The sequence below is a fragment of the Labeo rohita genome, chromosome 16, assembly GCF_022985175.1.
Source record: "Labeo rohita strain BAU-BD-2019 chromosome 16, IGBB_LRoh.1.0, whole genome shotgun sequence".
NCBI classification, from domain to species: domain Eukaryota; kingdom Metazoa; phylum Chordata; class Actinopteri; order Cypriniformes; family Cyprinidae; genus Labeo; species Labeo rohita.
This window is the reverse complement of record NC_066884.1, coordinates 22,852,760-22,875,740: the sequence shown is the minus strand read 5'-3', so window position 1 is coordinate 22,875,740 and position 22,981 is coordinate 22,852,760. Positions and strand designations below refer to the sequence as shown.

The window sequence follows — 22,981 nt, the reverse complement described above, 5'->3', positions numbered from 1 at the left end:
TTTGTTATGAACAGTTAAACTGAGCACTGTTGAGAAAAATCCTCCAGCTCCTGCAGATTCTTCAGTTTTCTAGCATCTTTTGCATATCTGAACCCTTTCCAGTAGTGACTGTATGATTTTAAGATCCATCTTTTCACACTGAGGGACTTAAACACAACTATTAAAAAAGGTTAAAACGCTCACTGATGCTCCAGAAGGAAACACAGTGCATTAAAAGCTGGAGGGTGAAAACTTTTGAACAGGATGAAGATGTCAAAATTTTTCTTATTTTGTTGAAATATCTTTTTTTCCTATTTAGTACTGCCCGTCAAAAAGTTTTCAACCCCCGGCTCTTAATGCATCATGTTTCCTTCTGATGCATCAGTGAATGTTTTTTAATAGAACAACTATGGGACTCCCATATTTTGTTTTGTGACAACCGTCACAAAAAAAAAACAAAAAAAACATATATCATCCAGGTAACCACACACAGTATTATGAACCAAATGTTCCCAAACTTTTGAAGGGGTTTATTTTAATAATTTCCGCTATTTTTTTGTCTCGTGGACTATATGTAAACAGTATAGACTGCATGTAAGTTAGTATTTACTCAGGATGATCTCTCTTAAATTGTTAAAATTATTCACATTTTCACAGATTCTGCAAGGGGTTCACAAACTTTTGCATGGTACTGTATAATATTTGTATTTCTTTTCAATTTCAGATATGAAAGATCAGTCAGGTTTGTCACAGTATTTTTTTATTGGCCCGAGTAAGCAGAAAAAACAGATGACACTATCAGTGCACTATCAAAAAAATCTAACACTAAACGCAATCAAAAGAAGCTTTAGTCAGAGAATTACTCTAAAACTTCTTTAATCTATCTATAATTTGTAAACCACATTTTATAAAAGTGAAAATATCATTCTGTGTAGACTTAAGTCATTGTATATTCAGTCTTGCCCAACTATTTTGGCAACCTCTGTCATATAGGTTTGATAGCACAGGATGCATTTAGATATCAGTAAGCTTGATTCAACTAGCGTTGAAAGTCTTATTTCATATACGATTATTGCTAATATGCTGTGACACCCATGTGTTAAAGACCCTATCCAAAAATTACCTCACAAATCATCAAATAGGTAATGGCTTTGTAAATGCCCACTTTTGCGGTTAGCAGTCCCTGAAAAAACAAGTTTTCTGGTTTTGCGTAATTTCTTTGACAAGATTATTCTACAGGTCGGCCCATCTCTAAATGAGGTTTTCTTAATCACAATCTTTCTCGTTGTGATGGCACAACAAACATATCGCTTTCCCTCCCTACTTATACAACTATATGCCACAGTCCTGTTTCAACTGTCCCCTTTACATTTTACCCTGTCTTTGACATATTCTGATTTTGCCTCCGTTTGAGACAGAGCCTTAGTTCCAGATCTTCAGAAAGCTATCCCATGATCCCGTGCAGCAGGCCATCCCATCAGGTGTCACGCCAATACAGCTCACTCTGTTGTCATGACCAGACAACACTCCTGTAAAACAAACACCATAAATGTAATAACATTTAATATACAGGTATTGCATCTAAAATGCTCTATCCTGAAGTTGACATCTGTCTTTGTATCTCTTTCCAGTGACGTACCAACTCTCTCTGCCTTCAGCGAGTCCCAGATGTTGCAGTTGAAGTCGTCGTACCCAGCGAGGATGAGTCTTCCAGAGAGGGAAGGAGCGATGGAGGTCACGCCGCACATGATGCTGGAGTCCTGGTAGGTGATGAGCTCCTGGTCTGAACGCAGGTCGTACAGCTTGCAGGAAGCATCGTCTGAACCTGTGATCACTGCATTGCCATTGGGGAAAAACTGCAAAGTGACAGAGAGAAAAATGAATGCATTTGTTAGAATATATTGCAAAACTCGCTGACACTTTATGTTAGGGTGTGCTGTGTGGATGCTATAAGGCGTTCTGATTGGTTATTAGTGTGTTGCTATGTGGTCTAGAGATGGATTGGGTTCCTTCCTCAGTCTATAGGAATTTATATAATTGCTCATTCTCTTAATGATGTAAAATCCCTCTCAAACAAACTGCACAATTTAATATATCCTTTATGTTTGCAGTGCAAATAGTGCAGGATAATCTACATACTGTACGAGTATATAAACAAATGTAGCTGTTTAATTTTAATACATTAAAATGACTCAAACTAAAATAAATGTAAACCGAAATATTTTTAAAAACTATTAAAAATGTTAAAAGCACATTGTCTTAATAAAACTAAAATTATTAAAAAATTATTAAATAAAAAAATATATTAAAACTATTAAAAATAAATTTGAAATAAAAAATAAATGTTAGATGAAAAATTTTAAATGTACCTGAAATAGTTAATTTCATTTTACTACATTAAAATGACTAAAACTAAAATAAACGTAAACCTAAATAAAAATATATATATATTTATATAAAAAACTACTAAAAATTACAAAGCACATAATCTTAGTAAAACTTAGTAAAACTAAAACTGTTTTTACATTATAAATAAGTTAATTAAATAAATCTGAAATCAAATAAAATATATCTGTTAGATGAAAAACTTAAAAGTTATCTAAAATAAAATGTTTAATTTTATTACGGTAAATTAATATAAACATAACACATTAATACATTAAAATAATAATAATAAAAAAATAAATCTAAATAGGAATATTTAAAATAAATAAGTAAAATAAATAAAATAAATTTGAAATTAAAAATAAAATATAAATGTTAATGAAAAAATTTAAATGTTTTATTTTAATACATTAAAATAAATGTAAGCTAAATAATATATATATATATATATATATGACAGAAGCACATAACAATCTTAATAAAACTGAAACTACTTAAAAAATGATTAAATCATAGAAACTGTTAAAACTATTAAAATAAAATAAGTTTATTTATATATAATATAAATGTTAGATGAAAAACCTAAAATGTAGCCGAAATTACAAGAATGTAAATCTACATTTGAAATATTTTCAAATAAAACTACTAAAAATTACAAAAGCAACAATTTATTCTAAATTGAAGAATATATATTTTCAAAAGCCCTGTTGGAGTATGAACCACTGGATGGTAATGAACAAATAATAGTAATAATAAAGCCTTAGCAGGCCCCGTTCACTGTAAATGTAACTAATCGATATTTCTTTGGTTATGGATTAATTATTGGCTTTCTGTTTATTCTTACCCCAATAGCGTTGATATCACTTTCATGGCCTCCAAAGGTTTGTCTGCACTGGCCGTCACGGATGTCCCACAGTTTGGCTGTGAAGTCACAGGCTCCTGAGATGAAAGTGTTGAAGTCAGGGGCCACACCCAGAGACATACAGTCACCCAGATGACCAGCGAAAACAGTCTTCTGTGATCCTGTCTCAATGTCCCACAGAACACTGGAAAAAGACCAGAGGTCACATTATTTAAGGAAATTAAATGAATACATTATCTGCTGTAAACCTAAGGCAAATGTACCAGGTACAGTCTCCAGAGCTGGTGATGATCTCATTGTCATTCAGGAAGCGGCAGCAGGACAGGTAACCTGATCAACACAAAACCCATAACACAAATTCAGATCATACACAGAGACATCAAGACGCAGCTAGCTCATGTTAAATATTTCATTATTGCTGTTGTATATTGCAAGCAGGTTCACGCGTTTTCACCTGTGTGTGCTGCGAGCTCACGCATGACCTTCACGTTGCCATCTTTCCCCTTCAGGTTATAGATGGAGCACATGTTGTCAAGTCCTCCACATGCCACCATGTTTCCTGAAGGTGCGTACGAACATGTCATCACCCACGAGGACTTCAGTGGGATTGCATGCACCTAAAACACAATCAGAGATGATGGGTAATTAATGTTCTGCAGATCAAGGTTTATTGGCGAACGGTAATATATACGTTGGGCCTTATTCATGAAACTTGTAAATATGAGTAATTGGTGTGTGAAATGGACCTTTCCTTTTGTCTATAATTAAAATGAAAATAGACTATGAGGCTGTTTTTAATAATATTTGTTGATTAATTAAATTCATTTTCACCTTTTTAATTAACTGGAACTTTTTTCCTGAGTAAACAATGAGCGCCGCCATGACGGATTCTTCCGTTTGGGTGCTCTTGTGTTCCGGTCTCATTAGAAATACGCGTTAAAATGGGGTAAAAAGGTCAACTGAATTAATCAGACTGATTAAATGGGAACGTTTCAATATAACAAAATCTAAAAAATGTACGCAGGGTTCAGCTGTGCTGTTGTTGTCTGCTACAGTAAAAGCGTACCGGCAAATTCTGTTATTATATATTATTATGCTATAGAGTGCTATCAAAAGTTTGCCTAAAAGATCACAAAACATTCGTATGTTTTACACACTGGAGCAGTTGTAAAAATAATTTCGCACCAACTAACATTTTTAAAGTATAAACTCTCATGAACAGTTAATTAATGAAAATTTACACGTGAACATTGTTTTACAGCCGATTTCAAAAAAAAAAAAAAAAAAAAATCATTCTGCTCAATCACTCTGATGATTGAAAAAAAGAATCAATTATTCTGATAGTTTCATAAATTAGATCCAGTGACAGCTTTCTCACATTTGTGGCTTTATTACTAATAATTCCAGTAACTTTCTCGGTATTGCGTAACTATGTGACTTTCTCATAAGTGTGCCTTAAATTCCAAGATATGAAGTCACAACTGAAAAATATAAAGGCACAGTTATGACAAACACAGTCAATTGTGAGATATAGTCGCAGTAGCACTAAATAAAATCAAAATGACCTTGGTTTATGATGAAGTATGTGGCAAAAACCAGCTTCTATAGCAGATTTAGAAAGAACTGAAACCGCCCCATTCCTGCTTTCGTGCTTCATGTCATTTAAATACTTCTCCTCCCTCTTGCACACAAATGTGACCACTGGCAGGTACTGATTTTCTTAATAGCCTTCACCAGAAATTATTTGCATTTAAATGTACGTGACAGCAGCTCCAAGTTAAAGCAACAGATTTTGTAATTTATTTCATCTGTAACAATTAATAAGGATAGGCTCAGTGATTTTTGGCCTTTCTGTAGCTAAGGATTGAAAAACGTTTTAGTACCTTATTGGTGGTGTAGCTGTCCCATACAATCAGTTTACCATCTTGAGATGCGCTGACACACAGTCTGAGAGAAAGACAAAAAAGAAACATCAGATTACAAGATAAATGTGTTCTGGGACCACAACAGTGTTTTAATAATAATATTTATCTACTCCTATAGTATTTGTTAATATTTTCACTTTTCAATTTTTAGTTTTGGTATGTTTATGTGCTTTGAAAAAAAAATGGTAACTTTATTTCAATTTTAGTCATTTTGATACTTAAAATTATTAGTTGCCAAAGCAACATTTCTATTAGTTCTTGAAAATATGTTTACATAATCATTAATGTCACTTATATTTGCCTAAAGTCAGTGCAAGTCTTTTAAAAATGACATATGGGTATAATGTGTATTTGGATGTGCTTGTAGTCTAGTACACGTGAAACAGCATGTGTTGCTTTTATTTGCATATAGATGTTTACTTTGAGTCTGTCCCCCAGTGCATGGCATAGATTTTGGCCAGATGTCCTCTCAGTGTCTTCCTGGTCTTCAGCTGCACACGTCCCACAACAGCTGTCCCCGCCACATGATCCTGGAGGGTGAGGTCCTGCACTGCTTTACGAGCCGCCTGTAGAGCACAAAACATACACATAACTGATGTTACAGCTGATCTAGAACTGAGAATCAATCTGTAAAGTTACATAGATGTTTCTAAAGTTTCTCATATTCTTGACACTAACAGTAATGTCATCCTTCAGGCTCTCCGCCTCCTTTCGCAGTTGCTCCATTTCACCCATGGCAACGGTAGTCAGGCACGGTCACCCACAGATACAGACAGGAAGTGAGGTCAGTTCAGCCAAGAGAATGCTGGGTGAAAACTCTCCTGAAAATGAATATACATTTCCTTGTTACATCAATCAGTGCAATTTATTTCACTGCTTGTGGCAAGAGCTCATCATATTTGCTTTCACTGTAATATATCTCCAGTTCCCGTGTTCAACATCTATTTGCAATTCAAACCGCCTTCGACCTGGTTTGCAAATCCTCACAAATAAGGATGCATGCAAAATTTCTCTCGTAACAACACCACAAACATACAAGTGCGTAATGAGTCAGAGTCAAATAAGAAACTACTTTATCAAACATCCATACACCTGCTTTTATATAGTTGGATATTAGACAAATAGATGGTTTGGTTTACATTTACAGCACATCAGTTTTTGGGTAAGTCGGCCCACATTAGAACATTACAGCGGCATTCATTAGTGGTATTCTTGAGTGTTCAAAAACAATAATTTGATTTTCTGCTGAAAACATAACTGAGACACATTTTAGACATTATTGACAAGGTCTCGCTCTCTCGAAACCGTCATCTATAATAATTTCCCTTCATTTTAGATAGTTCACCCCAGTTACAGTGCCGTCTTTCGCCTTTACAAAAAGCATTTTTAAAATAACTATTCTAACTTATATACCTTCTTAAGTTTGAATATCACGTCTTACCTTAGAAACGAAGATTAATGTAGGCTATTTCCTTTTGTTGAATTGTTTATTGAATCTTTGTGTCTCTCCCAAGCTCTCATGACCAAATGACTTTTGCTTAAAATTTGTTTGAGGGGAGAGAGCGAGAGAACAAAGGGTGTGGATGGGAGAGAGGTGGACCGGTGGGAGGGAGCTGTCCTGTAATGGGCATCAAGGAACTCAAGGTGAACGCCATACCTGGAATTTTTGTACTTGTCGTCAATGTAAATTAAACGGCAAGGTAATGTTATTACCAACAAGGCTGTGAGCACCAAACGCCATAACCAGAAAGAGACTAATGAAAGAGAGAGAGGCAGGCAGGAGAGAGTGAGTTTAAATCCACACTGCTGAGATTTTAAGGGAGGCCTTTTGAATCAAATCTGCTCTCATCCGATTATTGACTGCTCTTTGCATCTGGATAAGAGCTACAGTAGAGATGGGGAGGGGGAGAGATGGATAGAAACAGAGAGAAAGAGAGAGCTGGGAATGGGTGTGAAAGTGTGGCCTAGCCATCGTTTGAATTTGAGCTTCGGCAGTTTACTTTGTTGAAATAACAATATGCCATAGTCAGTCATTTCAAATTTTTATAGTTAAAAAAAGTCCTAAAACTACTGTAGAACCTAAATATGATTTATAATCTCTAGCCGATTCATTAAACTATGGTTACTTATTAGGACATTTTAAATAATTAAAAATATTTCTTAAATATGCTCTTTTTTTAAGCATTAATCACAATATAAAGAAACTATACATCATAATTGTGTACCAGTGTAATATTTATTCGATATCTTGCATCTTCTGATATCTTAAAAGCATTTATGCTACTTAAAATGATAAAGATTGAAAATGGCGCTACAGCACCAAGATTTAACTAATTGACATATATGTTTCAGTTCTGATTTAAAGTGAAATTGTCCTAGTGTAATTCGTGATCATATTTTCACGATGCCATATTCATAAGTTAAAACTGAAGCAGTAGCAACGTATAAAAGACCAAAACTACACGTACCTGTTCCTCTGGGATGTTTCTCCACTCTGTATCTCCTATTCCTTTTCCACTCTCTATGCACTTGCCTTTTTCTCGGGACAATGTTCATTCAGGTTTTCTGCGTTACGCACCTTCTGATCTCTCTCTTTCTCTTTCTCTCGCTGTAAACTCTGTGATGCTTTTGTGATAGGCAGATGAGGATTGGAGGGGATGAAGTGAGATCAGGGCTGAAAGGATAAAGCCTGGGATGGAGAGAGTGAGAGGGAGGGAAATCTGTTAGGACAGGAGAGAACGGAGAGCAAAAGACAAGAGAACTAAATAGTGGAGAGAATCAGGTCATGGGGTCACATGACAGAAAAGCAGGTGTGTGAAGAGCCAGGTGTGGGAGATTTTACTTTTTTTGTGGATGATCCATATCCATCCATTTTCCCTGATATAATAAACAATGCAAATATTGGCTAAATGTAGAAGTTTGCTTTTCTAGGCCTGATCCTAAAGATCTGCACTGATGATACATCAATATACTCTAAACATAGATGTCCATGAAAACCAAAATTTTTTTTTTTTTTTTTTTTTTTTCAAAAAGCCACCAGATGAGGGTCATGTTTAGAGTGGTCTATAAGTCATGAATGAGCAGACAGAACATCCACAACATTCTCACACGTCACTGTGATGGAAAAAAGCTGAAAACAGTAAATAACAGACTGGAGAGACATTTCTATGTATGGAATGATGAGCGGTTTCAGATCACTGAGAGCTGGTGTTGCGTACACTTTGGAAACTTTCAAAATTAGGAATATTTATACTTTGAGATGAGTGGAAGGCTTAAACTATGTTTTAATCTTAAGAGCGTGAACACTGTTGTAACAAAACATAACTAACACAGTTCAGGAACAGAAATGCATGAGGAATGAAAGAATTCTGTGCAGCAAAAGAGCTTAAAGCCTGTGAACATTTAAGGCTTTGCTTAAATAAATTTTAGTGTCCTGATTTAGAACTGACAAACTATCATTATCATAAATATAACTCGTCCTCCCCCACCTCGCTGAAGCAGACAAAACATCGCAGCGTGGTGGATAAAATCATCACTCGATTTAGCAAGGAGGGGGGACAACGCGACCCATGGGTGAAAAGGATTATATTCTATTAGGACAAAAGGGAGTGGTTTACTTTTGCATGGATGAACATCGAAAAAAGGTTATGTGCAGCATTAGGTTCAGTGTCATGTAAAAAGCCCTTGATTGTAATGTATAGTTAAGATGTGTGCATTTATATAGGATCGTCTGTGTGTGTGTGGGTTAGGGTTAGGGTCAGGTTTTGCCTACTGTACTTTATGGGGAGCAAATGTCTCTACAAAGTAATTGAAATCTTTGAGATTGTGGAATCAGCCAACACTATCCACAAAGAAAATGGCTTAATAAACATGCTATATATTGTCTTGATGAAAATGAAAAAAAAAAAAAGTTTAAATATATAATATATTAATATAAAACAACAGAAGACCACAACCTGTTTATTTAAGTTGTATGTTGTTAAAGTCCCCATGAAATCAGTTTTTTGGCTTTTAGTATGAATATGTTAGCCTTAAGGTGATCTATATAGTGTGCTCCAAAACAATGACAAAATTTGCATTTACAAGATATATGCATTCAAAACTTACAGTCTCTAACTTCTGCCAATGTGGATCAACTATTTTGATGACATCACCCCGCACTTCAACTTCTCATCAAACTTTTTGTTCAATCAAATGCTCTCTAGAATCCAAAGTGTCACGGCCCCTACACTATCCACCTTATTTTTAAGGTGGATAGTGGATAGGACACTATCCACTATCCACCGGCCATTTGTAAATGTAATGTCTCATCCGCGTCCAGCTATGTTTTTTTTACAGATAAACACCATATTATTTAATGTATTATCTTAATTATGAACACAATAGTTTGTAGTGCAAACTGTTTTACCGTTTACGGCACTTCAATATTCTTCACGTTATTTCTCTATGGCAGATTATGAACAGGAAGTCTAACACATTACCAGAAAACTGCTTACTTCCGCACTGAAAAAAAAAGGTGGATAAATAGACGCAGAATCTGCAGCTGAAATCGGTCACTTCTTTACAGAAGTTGTAATTTCAGTACAGTGAATGGCACGTAGTGCACTATATAGGGGATATCACAGTGTAATTATCAAAGTCCCTTTAAGGCAAGTCATTTCACTTGGTGGCCATCTTTGAAACACCTCTTGGGCAGGCAAGTGCAACTCCTATCTCTTTGATTGGGGAAACATCAAATTCACCAAAACTGTTCACCAAGCTTACGATTAAATTTCATGTTTGAAATCACCAATGAACTCTGACAACAATTGCCTCATAAATATTGTTCCTTATTCTCCAATAGCATTAAAAAAAAATTTTTCAGGCGAGATCAGCCAGTGCGCATGCGCAGTACTGAGCGCACGTTTCTATAGCAACTGTGAATTCTAACGGCAGCTGCAGTGACGCACTGACTTTACTAATCAACGATTGGCTCTTTTATTAAGATAATGAGTTGCATCGTTCCCCATTCAAAACTATACAAGTGACAAGTCTTGGATATTCTATAGTCTTTGGTAAATATGCATTCTGTTGGGACGAATGAAGTCTGGTTTCGCTTTGTGTCACGCAAACCGCCGCAGAGTGCACACAAATTCTACACAGAATGTTAAATGTGGCTTTACCAAGCTTAATGGCTCTAACCTAAGCTGTGATATAAACAAAACACTACTGGCTATTTTAAAAAAGGGGCAGGACTGTTTGATATGTCCCGCCCTGTCTTCCTGTTTCAGTTGAAATTTGGTCAACACAGGATAATGCTGCATGTCTTAAAGCACTTCAGTGGATCTTTAAATATTTGTTAGATTTTATATTTAAATATTTATTTTATTTATTTTTTTAAATTGTATAACAGTTAGTTACAGTCCTCTACATTTGTTGGTGTTCCAATCCTCTAAATTGGTCCAGTGGTGTTCCAATCTTGAGAAAGTAGTAAACCATCCGGGTATTTCTCACATACTATTTCATAAGTACTAAGAATTCAGACATTCTATTCATGTGGAGTGCTTTTCACATTTTATATAGTACGGAAATTCTCAGTTTCGGGCGCAGGTCTTATATCACTTTTTGTCTGTCTGTGATTGTGCGTTTCAGACTGTTGTGTATTTTAGAGGTGGGGATTTCTTATGTTGTTACGCCAGTAGGTGGTGACATTTAGCGAACGGGTCATTGAATCATTCATTCAACCATTTCATTCAAAAACTAATTTTTTCTGGAACAAAATATCACTACAGTGTATTGTCTAGAGATGCAGTTTGTATTATGTGGGTGTGTTTGGAAATATTTTAGTCAATGGAGGAAAAAAAAATGCAAAAGTATCTGATACACTGTAAAAAATAAAAAAACACAATTTGTTGAGTCAGCTTAAAATAATTTGTTACCTTGCTGCCTTAAAATTTTAAGTTCAGTCAACTAAAATAAGTTTAGTCAACTTGAAATGTTAAGTTGTACTAAGTTACAACTTAGATATTTGTGTTTGCTAAACTTAACAGATGGGTAAGTAACCCAGCTGCCTTAAAATTTTTAGTTGATTCAACTCAAATAAGTTGTCACTTAGTATAATTTAACATTTCAAGTTGAATAAACATTTTTTGAGTTGACTGAACTTAAAATTTTAAGGCAGCCAGGTTACAAATTATTTTAATTTGACTCAACAAATTGTTTTTTACAGTGTAATATTTTGTCTTCAATCCAAGTTTCTCAAAACAATCTTGTTTTTTTTTAAAGTCTGCTTCTTATTTACTTTGTTAATGCACATTACTAGTCTAAGTTAATCCACAAAAAACTGTTTAACATTAAAAAATTAGGAAAGCCGGCTCCTGCATCAGTAGCACCGACTTTAACTGTTATAAAACCATTATCACACTTACAATGGTAAATCATAGCTCTTCCTCATGTGATGTTTACTTAAACAAAGATCACTGGAAAGTAAATGGACATTAAAGTGGAATTTGACAGTGCATTTCAGAAAAACACCACCGTTTTATGTACATTTAAATTAAATAGCCATTGTTCATTGGTTTAAACAGAATCAGTGATTCCTGGTGTGTCTAACGTTTCCTAAAGAAAGTGTCCTAGAGGACTCAGTCATTTGGCTAAATATGGACACTCTATGAAAAACCTACAGCTGTGTGATTACATTGAGAAATCCAGGTTAAACAAATGTCTCACTCTAAAAAAAACCATGCTAAAATGTATGAGAACGTACCATCGCTCCATTATCACTATTAATATCCATGCTCCCCAGCTCAGCACAAAATCCTGCACACAACACCAACATGTTGCATAATGTTATATGTTACCATGAGGGAGAAAGAGATTATTCATAAATGCATCTCGGTAATAGTCAAACATCGATGGAAACAGGTCAGAAGGGTCTTAGTCATTTACCTAAGAGGTACATCTATACATCTGCTTTGCTCTTAAACTCTTAACTGTTTTCCAGGCCTGCTGAGTATCAGATGCATAGGATGATATTAACACCTTATGACCCATTAGTTATTCTATCCTCTATTTTACAGTGCAATGTAGATTAACTCAAGTATAGAGGATCAGTAACCAGCATAATTAAGGCAAGAGTCTGATTTTTGGTGCATTAGAGGAGGGTCAGTGATATTCAGGTTTGGGTTTAATGGAAGGGGTGTCATATTGAGATGAGGAGTCGGGGTCTGAATGATTACATGATTTCTTGCCTGGATTATTATTCCATACTCTAAATGGGAGATTTGTAAGATTCATAAACAAATGCACTCATTTATGAGGGATTATCTGTAATCTCGCTCTCCATCTCTCTTTCCCCCACCCTCTTTTTCTCTCTCTCACTCGTTCCATCAGTGCTAATGTACCGCAGGACGTCAACACCTCCCCTCCTCCCTCTCTGTTGTCTAGATGTATTATACACTTGTACCTTCTGTCTTTTTTTGTCTCGGTTTTGATTCTGAGAAACGATAAATTAATGAGAAATTAAAGGTGCGCACAGTTGCGTTGATCGCTTTGACAGTGGTCTTGGATTTATATTGACACCTAGTGGTGTGGATGCAGTATCATGAAAAAAACATGAGGTGACTCATGCCATGCAAAATAAATCAGCAACAACAAAACGTTGTGCTTTTGTAAAATAAAGCAAACCTATGCATTTTCTGCCGTCTCTGTCTCTGTGAACTTGAGCGCAAAACTTTGAAACTCTGTGAAACGTCTACTTTTAAATGAACTAATTCAAATAAAAAAAAAATTCTCAGATTATGTGATCCGTATGAAACATGCATAAAGGCGTATCCACTACCGCGGAGATGACGAGTCAGTGTCGCCGACTTTATCTCTTAAGCCAAAAACAAAGAAAGCACTAGTTGTATATTTATAGCACTAGTTATAATAAATTATTAAAATGTTAATACAGTCTCCCTGCTGTTTTTCTCTGACACATTCATAATTATTATATCTGCTGGTGCGTTGTGGCAATAATTTTTGTGTGTGCTTGAGCTCTTATTAGGCTGTGTTGGCAATTAAATGCTCATTATTATGATTTATACGGTTTATTAATAAACGTGTGACTAATAGAAAATCTCGTTGAAAAATCTAGTTGAGGGCAGCCCTTGTGTTTACATGAGTTAAATAAATAGTTCACCCAAAAGATTTTGATGAGTATGATTTAGATGAGTTTGTTTCTTTAGTGGATCAGATTTGGAAAACTTCAGCATTACATCACTTGCTCACCAATGGATCCTCTGCAGTGAATGGGTGCCGTCAGAATGAGAGTTCAAACATCTGATAAAAACAACATTAATCCACATGACTCATCGTGTAAAGTGAAAATCAGTGATTTTTACAAGACACAAATGAGTCATTATTGTGTTTTAACTTCAAGCCATTGCTTCTGGTCAAATAGCAACACTCTAGTTGAAAAGGTACATGACCTGTTGTCCTCTCATGTCAAAATCCACTTTCATATTTATTTAGAACTGTGTTTTGGGCTATTTTTGTTTGTAAACAGTGCTTGATTTGTGCATATTTCTCTCCTGATTCAGACAAGATGCCTTTTTCACTGAAAAAAGCAATATTATGGCTAAAGGAGTTGTATTTTAGCCGAAAGCAAGAATTTAAAGTTAAAAACATCTTCATCTTAATTCTGACGGCACCCATTCACTGTAGAGGATCCGTTGGTGAGATAGTGATGTAACGCTAAAATTTCTCCAAATCTGTTCTAAAGAAAAAACACATCTACATCTTTGATGACCTGAGGGTGAGTAAAATGACAGCAAATTTTCATTTTTTGAGACGGGTGTACTTAATAAAATATGAATTATAAAGAAAAAGAAGAAATTACTACATAACTTGAACTACATAATTAGTCCATTCGCCGCTTCTTTATTCTTTGAATTAAAAAATTATATTTCAAAATTAATACTGAAACAAAGGCACAAACATACACACACTCTCACACTTATACAGACATAAACATGTAAAACAGTCTGGGATAAATATAAACTAGTGTTCAGAGACAGTGAATTAGCAGTGAGGCATTTGATGTCCATTGATTGGCTCATTCATCTGTCATTCTTACAGCTCATCCCGCCTGCCTGTCACTCTTTCTCTCTCTTTGCTCTTCTTATTGCCTTGGCTTCTTCCACTGCGGGCAGTTCTTACGGCGCTGTCACCATCACCCTTGTCCTCTTTTACTACACTCTTTCCATCCGCCGCCCATAATTCTTCAGCTTCCTCACGTTCCTAAGATGAAGTTAAACATATGAGTAAGTTTACATACATTGAACACTTTTCCTCTTGAAAGTTTTAAGTTTCTCACCATATCTCTGTGGTGCTTTTCAGCGGTAAACCAGAGTGCCAATGCACATCGTCGACCAGCTGTTACTGCTGTAACACCATGGGGATTGACAGGTCCTGATGTAAATCCAACCATTCGCCCACATTTTGGCTTAACCCTTGCCTGGGAGAGAGAAAAAAAGAGATACTGAGACTGGATCGTATTCACCAATCATGCATACGCATTAATTTGTGTGAGAAATCTGAGTATGGCGAATCATTATTTAAACAATAACTTTCATGTTAAAATGCATTCTAAATTTACATATACAAAAATCATACTCTGGGTGGCTATAATAATTTAAGATTTATAAAAATTAAGAATGGCAACTTACTGATCTACTATTTAAGTTTCCTTTTCTTCAAAGCCATAATTTAAACACATAATCTCCTCCTCTGAAGTTACCACCACCAAACTTGGGTCAGACCTTCAGACTGGTTTGACTTTGTGTGTTTTATCTTTTCTAACTGATCCCACTTACAGTTTTTGTAAACCAGTCTATCAAATCCACCAAAAATCCCATAGACATTAATTGAGGGGGTGAAAACTTTTGTACAGTGAGACTTGCAGTGTATTTAAGCTGTCTATTGTCTATAGCAAAGCTTAACAACTCGCTACTGAAAAAAACAGCTAAAACTAGCCTAAGCTGGTTGGCTGCTTTGGCTGGTCTACCAAGCTGATTTTAAAGTTGTTTTGGCCACTTTTTGGTTTGTCTTAGCTGGTCAGGCAGGAAGACATGCTAAAAGCAAGCAAGCTAGCTTAAACCAGCTACTTTCAACTGAGCTAAGACTACACAACCAACTCAGGCTGGTATCACCTGATTTTTAGCTGTTTTTTTCTTGTTGTTATTAACTGTTTTTTGTTTTTTTGCTACATCAGCAAACTGGTTTTAACTGGTTTTCAGCTGTTTTTTAATGAATCAGCATTTTTTTCTTCTTCTGAGACAACATCTGTATCTGTATCTCCTCCTCCAACATGCTATTCATGCTAGAAACAAGCTAGCAAAAAAGTAATTATGTTAAATCATGCTAGCAACATGCCTATCATGTTAAAAAAAACATGTTAACATGCTAATCATGTTGGAAATATGGTAAATAACATGCTAATCATGTTAAAACATGCTAACAACATGCCAACTATGCTAAAACATGCTGGCAACATGCAAATCATGTTGGAAACGTGCTAATAACATGCTAACAACATACTAAGCATGTTAAAACATGCAACCAACATGCTAACAACATACTAATCATAGTGGAAACATGCTAATCATGTTTAAACATGTTAAAAACAGGCTAACAACATGCTAATAACATGCTAGCAAGATGCAAATCATGTTAAAACATGCTAACATGTTAACTATGTTAGAAACATGTTAGCCATGCTAGAAGCATGTTAACATGCTAACCATGCTAAAACCAGGCTAATCGTGTTAAAACATGCTAATCTTATTAAAACATTTTAAAATATGATAATCATGTTAGAATCTTGCTAGCAACATGTTAACATGCTAAAACATGTTAATCATGTTATAAGATGCTGCATGTTCACAACATGTTAACAACATGCTAGTCATGCTAAAAACTTCCTAGCGACATGCTAATCACATGCTATCAGCATCTCTCTTATCTGTAAACTTTCAAATTTCAAGCTTTTACAACTGCTTCAGGGTAGGGTTTCTCAAGACAACTTCAAAGTTTGTTCTCAAACTTTACTCATCTAGTTAAGAAATGTAAAAGGAAGACCTATCATTTTTAATGTTATACGGAAGAGTTTATTGCATTCTTACAAGTTTTAGATGTAGCTTATTTGAAACTTATAAATATGGAACTAACTATGAGAAAAAAAAATGGAGTGACTACTGGCAAATGAATCTTACCGTGACTGTTTTGGCATCTCGATCAGCGAAAAAGAATTCACCTCCTTCAAAATCATCATTCAGGTAAAGAACTGCACTGCAAAGGCAACAAGAGAAACAAAATCATATTTTTTTCTTCATAAAAACAATGTCAGTCATTTTACAGATTTTACAGATAAAACATGTCTCCTTTCTATTCAAATGAGGCTCAGTATAGAATATGTTGGATTCATAAAAATCAACACCTCATACCATCAAATGTTGCATAATTATTCCCAACAGAAAGTTAGCAGGAAGGGATTTTTTAAAGCAGTGTTTGTATACACTTCACAGCATTAATTTGTCTAAAATGTGTACTAATTTTGTGTGAGAAGCTTGAAATCCTATTCTGAATTTTTACCACAGTCTGTCGTTCATCATATGAACTTTAAATCTTCTGAACTTAGTGAATCACTGAAAACAACATATGCAAATGAAGGCACCTGAGATCTCGATGAGTGAAAGCTGGAGATTCTCTCCAGCACTGCCTGGTTTCTGGCTCCAGGATGCAGTTATCCACATGAACTGGGTGAGAAAGATCCAATCGCCCTTCCTGATGTCCTTCACGCACAAAGTCATATATGTACCAAGCGAGATGTTAACCATGTTAATAATGCATGCTTATGTGTGAATGACTGTTCCTGTTAGAGCACTATATAAATTTGTACCTGGGATTGCGGAGCGGCACACCAAATGTGTGTAAGCAAAGTACAGAATAGAGTGGCTTCTGAAATACGAATCCATCAGAGTTCTTACAGTCTCCCCGATCTCATGTAACAGCCTGGCATCTGATTGTTTAACCAGCCCATCCTGAGCCAACTGGAAAACAGATATTTTCTAATTTAATGCCTAGGGTATACGTGGTGAAAATGTCTATAATTTTATGACTCATTCTAGTTTGTGTCACGAATGAGTAATATTTTACCTTAAGTGCTCTGAGAACAGTCAAACCCTCAAACTTCTCATGCGGCGTGTGAGGAGAACGTCGCCCCCGGTAACCATCACCCACTGATGCGGCAACCTATCATCAACACATGCACATGTGATTTGAGTTTCTTTCAGCTGCTTTCTGTTAGGAGGCTGAACTGACATTGCACTGATCGCAACAGTAATTCAAATGGCAGATTTCTGGATGATTACTGAAAAGCTCACCGTAGCAAGCTGCATCACGCGATCACATTCAGATTGGGATAAAACTCCATCCAAAACCACACGGTTGGACCCATTCAGGCCCTGATCGTCCATAGTGACTGTTACGCCAACCACAGGAATAGGACCACCTGAATCAAAAGTAGAAAAGACATAAATGCATATTAAAAAAAATAAAGCCTTTATTGTCGAATGTGTATATATATATACAGTGCTCATACCTGCATAAAATCCACTTTCATCCACTTCTTCGACTTTCCCACCCTGCTTCAGTTTCTCATGAAGTTTCTCTTTCTCTTCTCTGTGAAGAAGAAAAAATTGAACCTGCTTGGAAATTTATTTCACCAGTTTCTTTTTATCATTTTTCTATTTCCATGTCTCACCTCCAGGTTTCTCGCAGAGATTCGGGCACAATGTCTTCAGGTGTCCACAGATCCTGATGGGGACAGAGAGTGAGACTGAGGCCTTTTTTGGCTAGTTTCAGAAAGTTAGAACAAAAGGTGAGAGGTGAAAAAAGCCTGGCAGCAGCATAAGGGGATGTACCGGGTCACTGAATTTAAAGTCCAAGTTTGCCATCCCAAAGTAAAGCAGTCTCTTCTCCTGCAATGCTCTGCTGATATACTTGGCAATTTCCTTTGAGAAAGAAAGATGGAGTGGTCATTTAAAGTCTGTATTGATCTGAGGCATTGACTCATTTATTCATCCATCCATCTAATAGACAGACTCTCCTATAAATGCACACATTATTCTTTCTATCCATCTCCCATGTGTCATAGTTTCTCTACCAGTCTGTTTATAATACCTGCATGGGGCCTGTTTCTTGAGCCTCTGTGTCGCCCTCTAGAGTCTGAGTGTAGAGCTCCAGATTACTAAGGGAGTCTGAATCTGTGGGGTAAAAGAGCAGCAAGGAGCGCAGGGTCTCTACCGCCCCCTTCAGGTCACCAGCTGCAAGACACCAAAGAGAGGTTACAACCATGTTTTGTTAATGCAGTGGTTCTCAAACTTTTCAGGCCAAGCACCACTTTTGATCAAATCTGAATATTTAAGTCACAAACAGTCTATTTTTTTTTTTATTGATGTACTCCAACAGTGATCAGAACTTGAGAACAATTAACAGCACCAATTCACCACTATATATATATATATATTATAAGCCAACGCTTATCAAAAATAATTTTTTATCATTTTATAAATGGGAGGGGGGATTAAATAAATAATAATATAAGTAAATAAATATTAGATGAAAAGCTTTAACTTAACAAACAAAAAAATATAAATTTTACCTTGGCAACTAACTGAAATAAAATAAGTTTTAAGTACAAACATTAGTAAAAAAGAATATTAATTTAAAGCCAAATCAAAACAGAAATATGCATACTAATGAAAATGCTAAAAACATAAAATTAAACTAAAACAAACTAAAATTAAAATGAAATTATATTTAAAAAGCTCATTCAAAATATTAATAAATACTATTAAAAAATGTTAGAGAATATATAGAATGTTAGTGTTTTTGACACCAGTATTAAAATTGTATACAGATCAGAAATTAGAAATAAAACCTATAAAGATAAAAATAACAATAAATAAAATAAAATTGCAAATTTAAGTTATATCATGCATTATAAGGGAACCATTGTGTTGATGTATTTTTTCCTTTTAATTTTTTCCTTTTTAATTTTTCTGGATTCTGTTTTAATTTTCTAGACTCTGTGGTTCAGTGGTTAAATTCAATTGTATTAATCAAAAAGCATGTCTAATTAATTTAAATCTTGAAACTTACACAATTTAACATCAATTTATTAAACGATTAACAAAAATTACATTTTTAAGGCTCTAATGAATACATTTTGTTTTAGTTTTATTTGTACAATTTTTTGTTTTACATTAATTTTCTGAATTCCACTGTAGTGGTTTCATCAAACTTGAATAATCAAAAGCATCTCTAAATAATTCATTTTTATAAAAAAGTGTATTAAAATATATAAATAAAATATTTCTTAAAATATGTCACAGTTTGTTCAAATTAAACCACATTTTTTAAGTTTCTGTTTGTATGATGGTTGTTTTTTCTTACAAGAATTAGTAAAATGCTCATGAAGTGACTCTCACAGCAGTTCTAGAGATTTAAGGGGTAAGGGGTCTAGAGATGTTTATGTGTTCATGTACTCATATATTGAGGCAGCAGAGGCTGAAAACAGTACTTGGCGGTTTTATATATACAAACACTAGTTCATTTTGATTTAACTGAACTGACCTACTTTTGATTTATTCATCCAAAATTTGGCAAATTCCGTGACATTCCATGTTATACAGTAAAGTCCATTTTTATCACTGGATTCCCCCATCCCATCCACGTTTTCTGCATTGTGGAAATTATAGGGCCCTATATGCTTTATTCAACCAAGTGGAATTATGTTTTGAATAGGAAACAAAATAAATATTTTCAAAATAAAGAAAAAAAATAAAGAAATAAAGAAAAGAAAATAATAAATGATTTGTGAATAATAAACACTGGTAGGAAACATCAGTGCTTAATGACATCTGACCTTTGAACTGTGCAATATGTAGGTGCTCGAGCTGTAAGGGCAGGAAGTCCTCCAGAGCAGAAACCCTTCCAGGTCGCGTTGATACTAAGGTCACACACATCTGTTTGCATGACAGCAAGGAGAGAGAGAGGTCTGAAGAAACAGAGAAACACTGAATTCACTGAACCGTTATATAATTATATGTCATAATGGTGCAACACACTATTTCAACTGTTCTGTTGATAAGCAAGTCAATTATTTGCAAATTAGATTGGAGTTTAACTATTTCCTGAAATAATCTAATGTTACACTATTAATAGTGGCTGCAATAACTTGATAAGACTTGGTAAATAATCATTCTTTTTCACCTGCAGCTCTCTCATAAGCACCCTGAACGGTGTCTGGCTCCTCTGGAATGACCCGTGTCACCATCACACATTGAGCTCTGCAGTCTTCTGTCTGCTTGAGCGTCTCATTCACACACTCCTTCCACTTCTTCACCGCCTTCACCCAATCAGACAAACTCTCAGCCATGAGAGCTGCATCGTACATCTCCTAAACAATTATACACATTACAAAAGGATGTGAAGATGATACACAGGAAGGCTATTGTGGTTAACTTAAAAAGAGTGAGGACAGTGAGGTGTAGAACAAGTATATAATTCACAGAAATGGACATTGTCCAGATATGTGTCTCAAAGACAAACGACTGTTCGGTCAATGTGGGTAGAAACTGCCAAAATAACACCCTACACAACACACTAGAAACCAACATAACTATTATGATTTGCAACAATGCAATTACACTGCCAACAGTTATGAGAGCTGCTCAGACAAGAGTATGCGCACTGAGCACATGCAATTCAATTAACACTATTTTTTTTGTAGTGACATTTGCAAGAGTTATTTTAGTATTATTTATCATCATCTTTAAAATTTATTTTCGTCCTCTTACACAATTTTCCATAATAAACACATACAGAATTATAACAAATATTACATATTAACTGAAAATGACTGAAGCCTGTAGGTGTAGACTGAAGCTTTATCTTATTTTTCCTACCTTTGTTTCATTATAATTCTAATAAGTATCACTTTGACTTATTTTAATCTATACTAAACAGACACAAAACAGTTACTTAAGAAAACATTTCTTAAACCTGTCATAAATAACTGAAAGCTACATTTTTCATTCATTGTTTACATACACCTTGCAGAATCTGCAAAATGTTCATTATTTTACAAAAGTAAGCGGGATCATACAAAATGCATGTTATTTTTTATTTAGTACTGACCTGAATAGGATATTTCACATAAAAGATGTTTACAAATAGCTCACAAAAGAAAAAAAAAAGTTGAATTTATAAAAAATTACTCCATTCAAAAGTTTACATACACTTGATTCTTAATACTGTGTTGTTGTTTTTGTTTAGTGATAGTTATGCATGAGTCCCAGGTTTGTCCTGAACAGTTAAACTACCTGCTGTTCTTCAGAAAAATCCTTCAGGTTCCACAAATTCTTTGTTTTTTTCAGTTTTTGTGTGTTTGAACCCTTTCTAACAACGTTTGTATGATTTTGAGATCCATCTTTTCACACTGAGGACAACTGAGAGACTCATATCCAACTATTACAGGAGGTTCAAACACTCACTGATACTTCAGAAGGAAAAAAACAATGCATCAAGAGCCGAGGTTAAAAACTGTTGAACTTACCCAGTGTTGCTCCTGCTCTCTCTCTCTGTCCTGGAAGGATTCTTCTTTCACTCCTAACAATCTCCTGTACTTCTCAATGTTGTTTCTCATCTCCAGGTGACTCGGATTGGCCACAAAGAACGTGTGAGCAGCTGAAGCTGCTTTGGCCATTTTATCCAACTGTATAACAGCGAAAGAGGGAGTTTAAACTCACAAAACAGCAGGCTAGCTTCCAGGTGTGTTGCCTGATTTCACATTTAAATACCATGATTGGTCATTTTACCTTGTAGTAGGTGACTTGCAGGTAGTTGTAAGGGTTGCGTGTTCCAAATTCATACTCAATGTCTGAAGATACCGGGAGCAGAGCAGCAGGAGAGACGCTTCGTCCCATACAGAACCTCACACACTCAGCCCGCACCTGGATCCAGTCTAGTATCCCCAGGTCCCAGAGAGTAAAATCCTCTTTGTCTACACACACACACACAAACATGCATTAACATGCACTGAACTGGATAAGTCATGGAAACTCCAGTCTCCAGTTTGCAGAGCATGATTTTTACTAGTACTGTACTCTGTCAAGCATTGTAAATGAATGAGTTACTCCAGGTCATTTAAACACTCGCACACTGAGATTGAGATTGCGGACATACACTCTGTGCATCTGTACAAAAACTTCTGAGTTACCTAGTTTGGAGATTCTGTCATCTCCTGCTGTTAAACACTCGTCGTGACATTTTCGTCTGGTCCGCAGGAGCTTGTCTCGCGTGGAAATGGATTTCTCCAGGAACTCCGCTGCGCGCTCCCAATCCTCCCTAAAATACGCCCGAACCCCGCGGTAGTAGAGCTCATCGTAAGGGGTTAAAAGTCCGGAGGAGCTCTCTGAAGATAGTCCGCTGCCTGCAGTTATAAACACATAGTTAAGAATAAAGAGGAACGCCACGTATACAGGGCTTGTGTTTGAGTGTAGCGCCATAGTGCAGCGGCTGTAGTTGGGATGTGAGGAGGGAGGAGGTCACACAGAGGAATGAGGGAATACGTGCCTGGCAGCGAGAAACATCCAGCACTAGAGAGGAAAACTAATGTGTCTGTATGAGGGCACAAAAAAAACAAACATTTTTTTGTATTTCTAACATATTTATAAACTTAACTATATAATTACTTACATAAATAACTACGTTAAAAAGTGTCCCTTGTGAACATTTACATTAT

The 22,981-nt window shown here is 35.5% G+C and overlaps 2 protein-coding genes across 3 annotated transcripts; both read right to left on the bottom strand.

Annotated features, from left to right (window-relative positions):
* Positions 1-717: 717 nt before the first annotated feature.
* On the bottom strand, positions 718-7,767 carry gnb3a (guanine nucleotide binding protein (G protein), beta polypeptide 3a). Of its 2 annotated transcripts, none has more exons than XM_051131668.1 (9): positions 7,620-7,767; positions 5,830-5,972; positions 5,572-5,717; positions 5,110-5,173; positions 3,681-3,843; positions 3,490-3,556; positions 3,209-3,410; positions 1,619-1,835; positions 718-1,508 (listed from the first exon to the last, which is right to left on the bottom strand). In XM_051131668.1, exons 2-9 carry the CDS (start codon positions 5,884-5,886, stop codon positions 1,402-1,404), a joined length of 1,023 nt encoding a protein of 340 aa, XP_050987625.1. In that variant the 5' UTR covers positions 5,887-5,972; positions 7,620-7,767; the 3' UTR covers positions 718-1,401. The 2 variants fall into 2 exon arrangements, with proteins under 2 accessions (XP_050987625.1, XP_050987624.1); XM_051131667.1 differs by lacking the exon at positions 7,620-7,767 and adding an exon at positions 6,593-6,835.
* Positions 7,768-14,032: 6,265 nt separating this feature from the next.
* p3h3 (prolyl 3-hydroxylase 3) lies at positions 14,033-22,780 on the bottom strand. Its single transcript, XM_051130473.1, has 16 exons — positions 22,457-22,780; positions 22,056-22,240; positions 21,794-21,952; positions 20,449-20,635; positions 20,102-20,233; positions 18,355-18,497; positions 18,096-18,185; positions 17,936-17,988; positions 17,774-17,853; positions 17,556-17,683; positions 17,329-17,424; positions 17,072-17,222; positions 16,847-16,964; positions 16,386-16,461; positions 14,489-14,629; positions 14,033-14,412 (listed from the first exon to the last, which is right to left on the bottom strand). The coding sequence occupies exons 1-16, from the start codon at positions 22,743-22,745 to the stop codon at positions 14,245-14,247; spliced, it is 2,196 nt and encodes a 731-aa protein (XP_050986430.1). The 5' UTR covers positions 22,746-22,780; the 3' UTR covers positions 14,033-14,244.
* Positions 22,781-22,981: the final 201 nt, after the last annotated feature.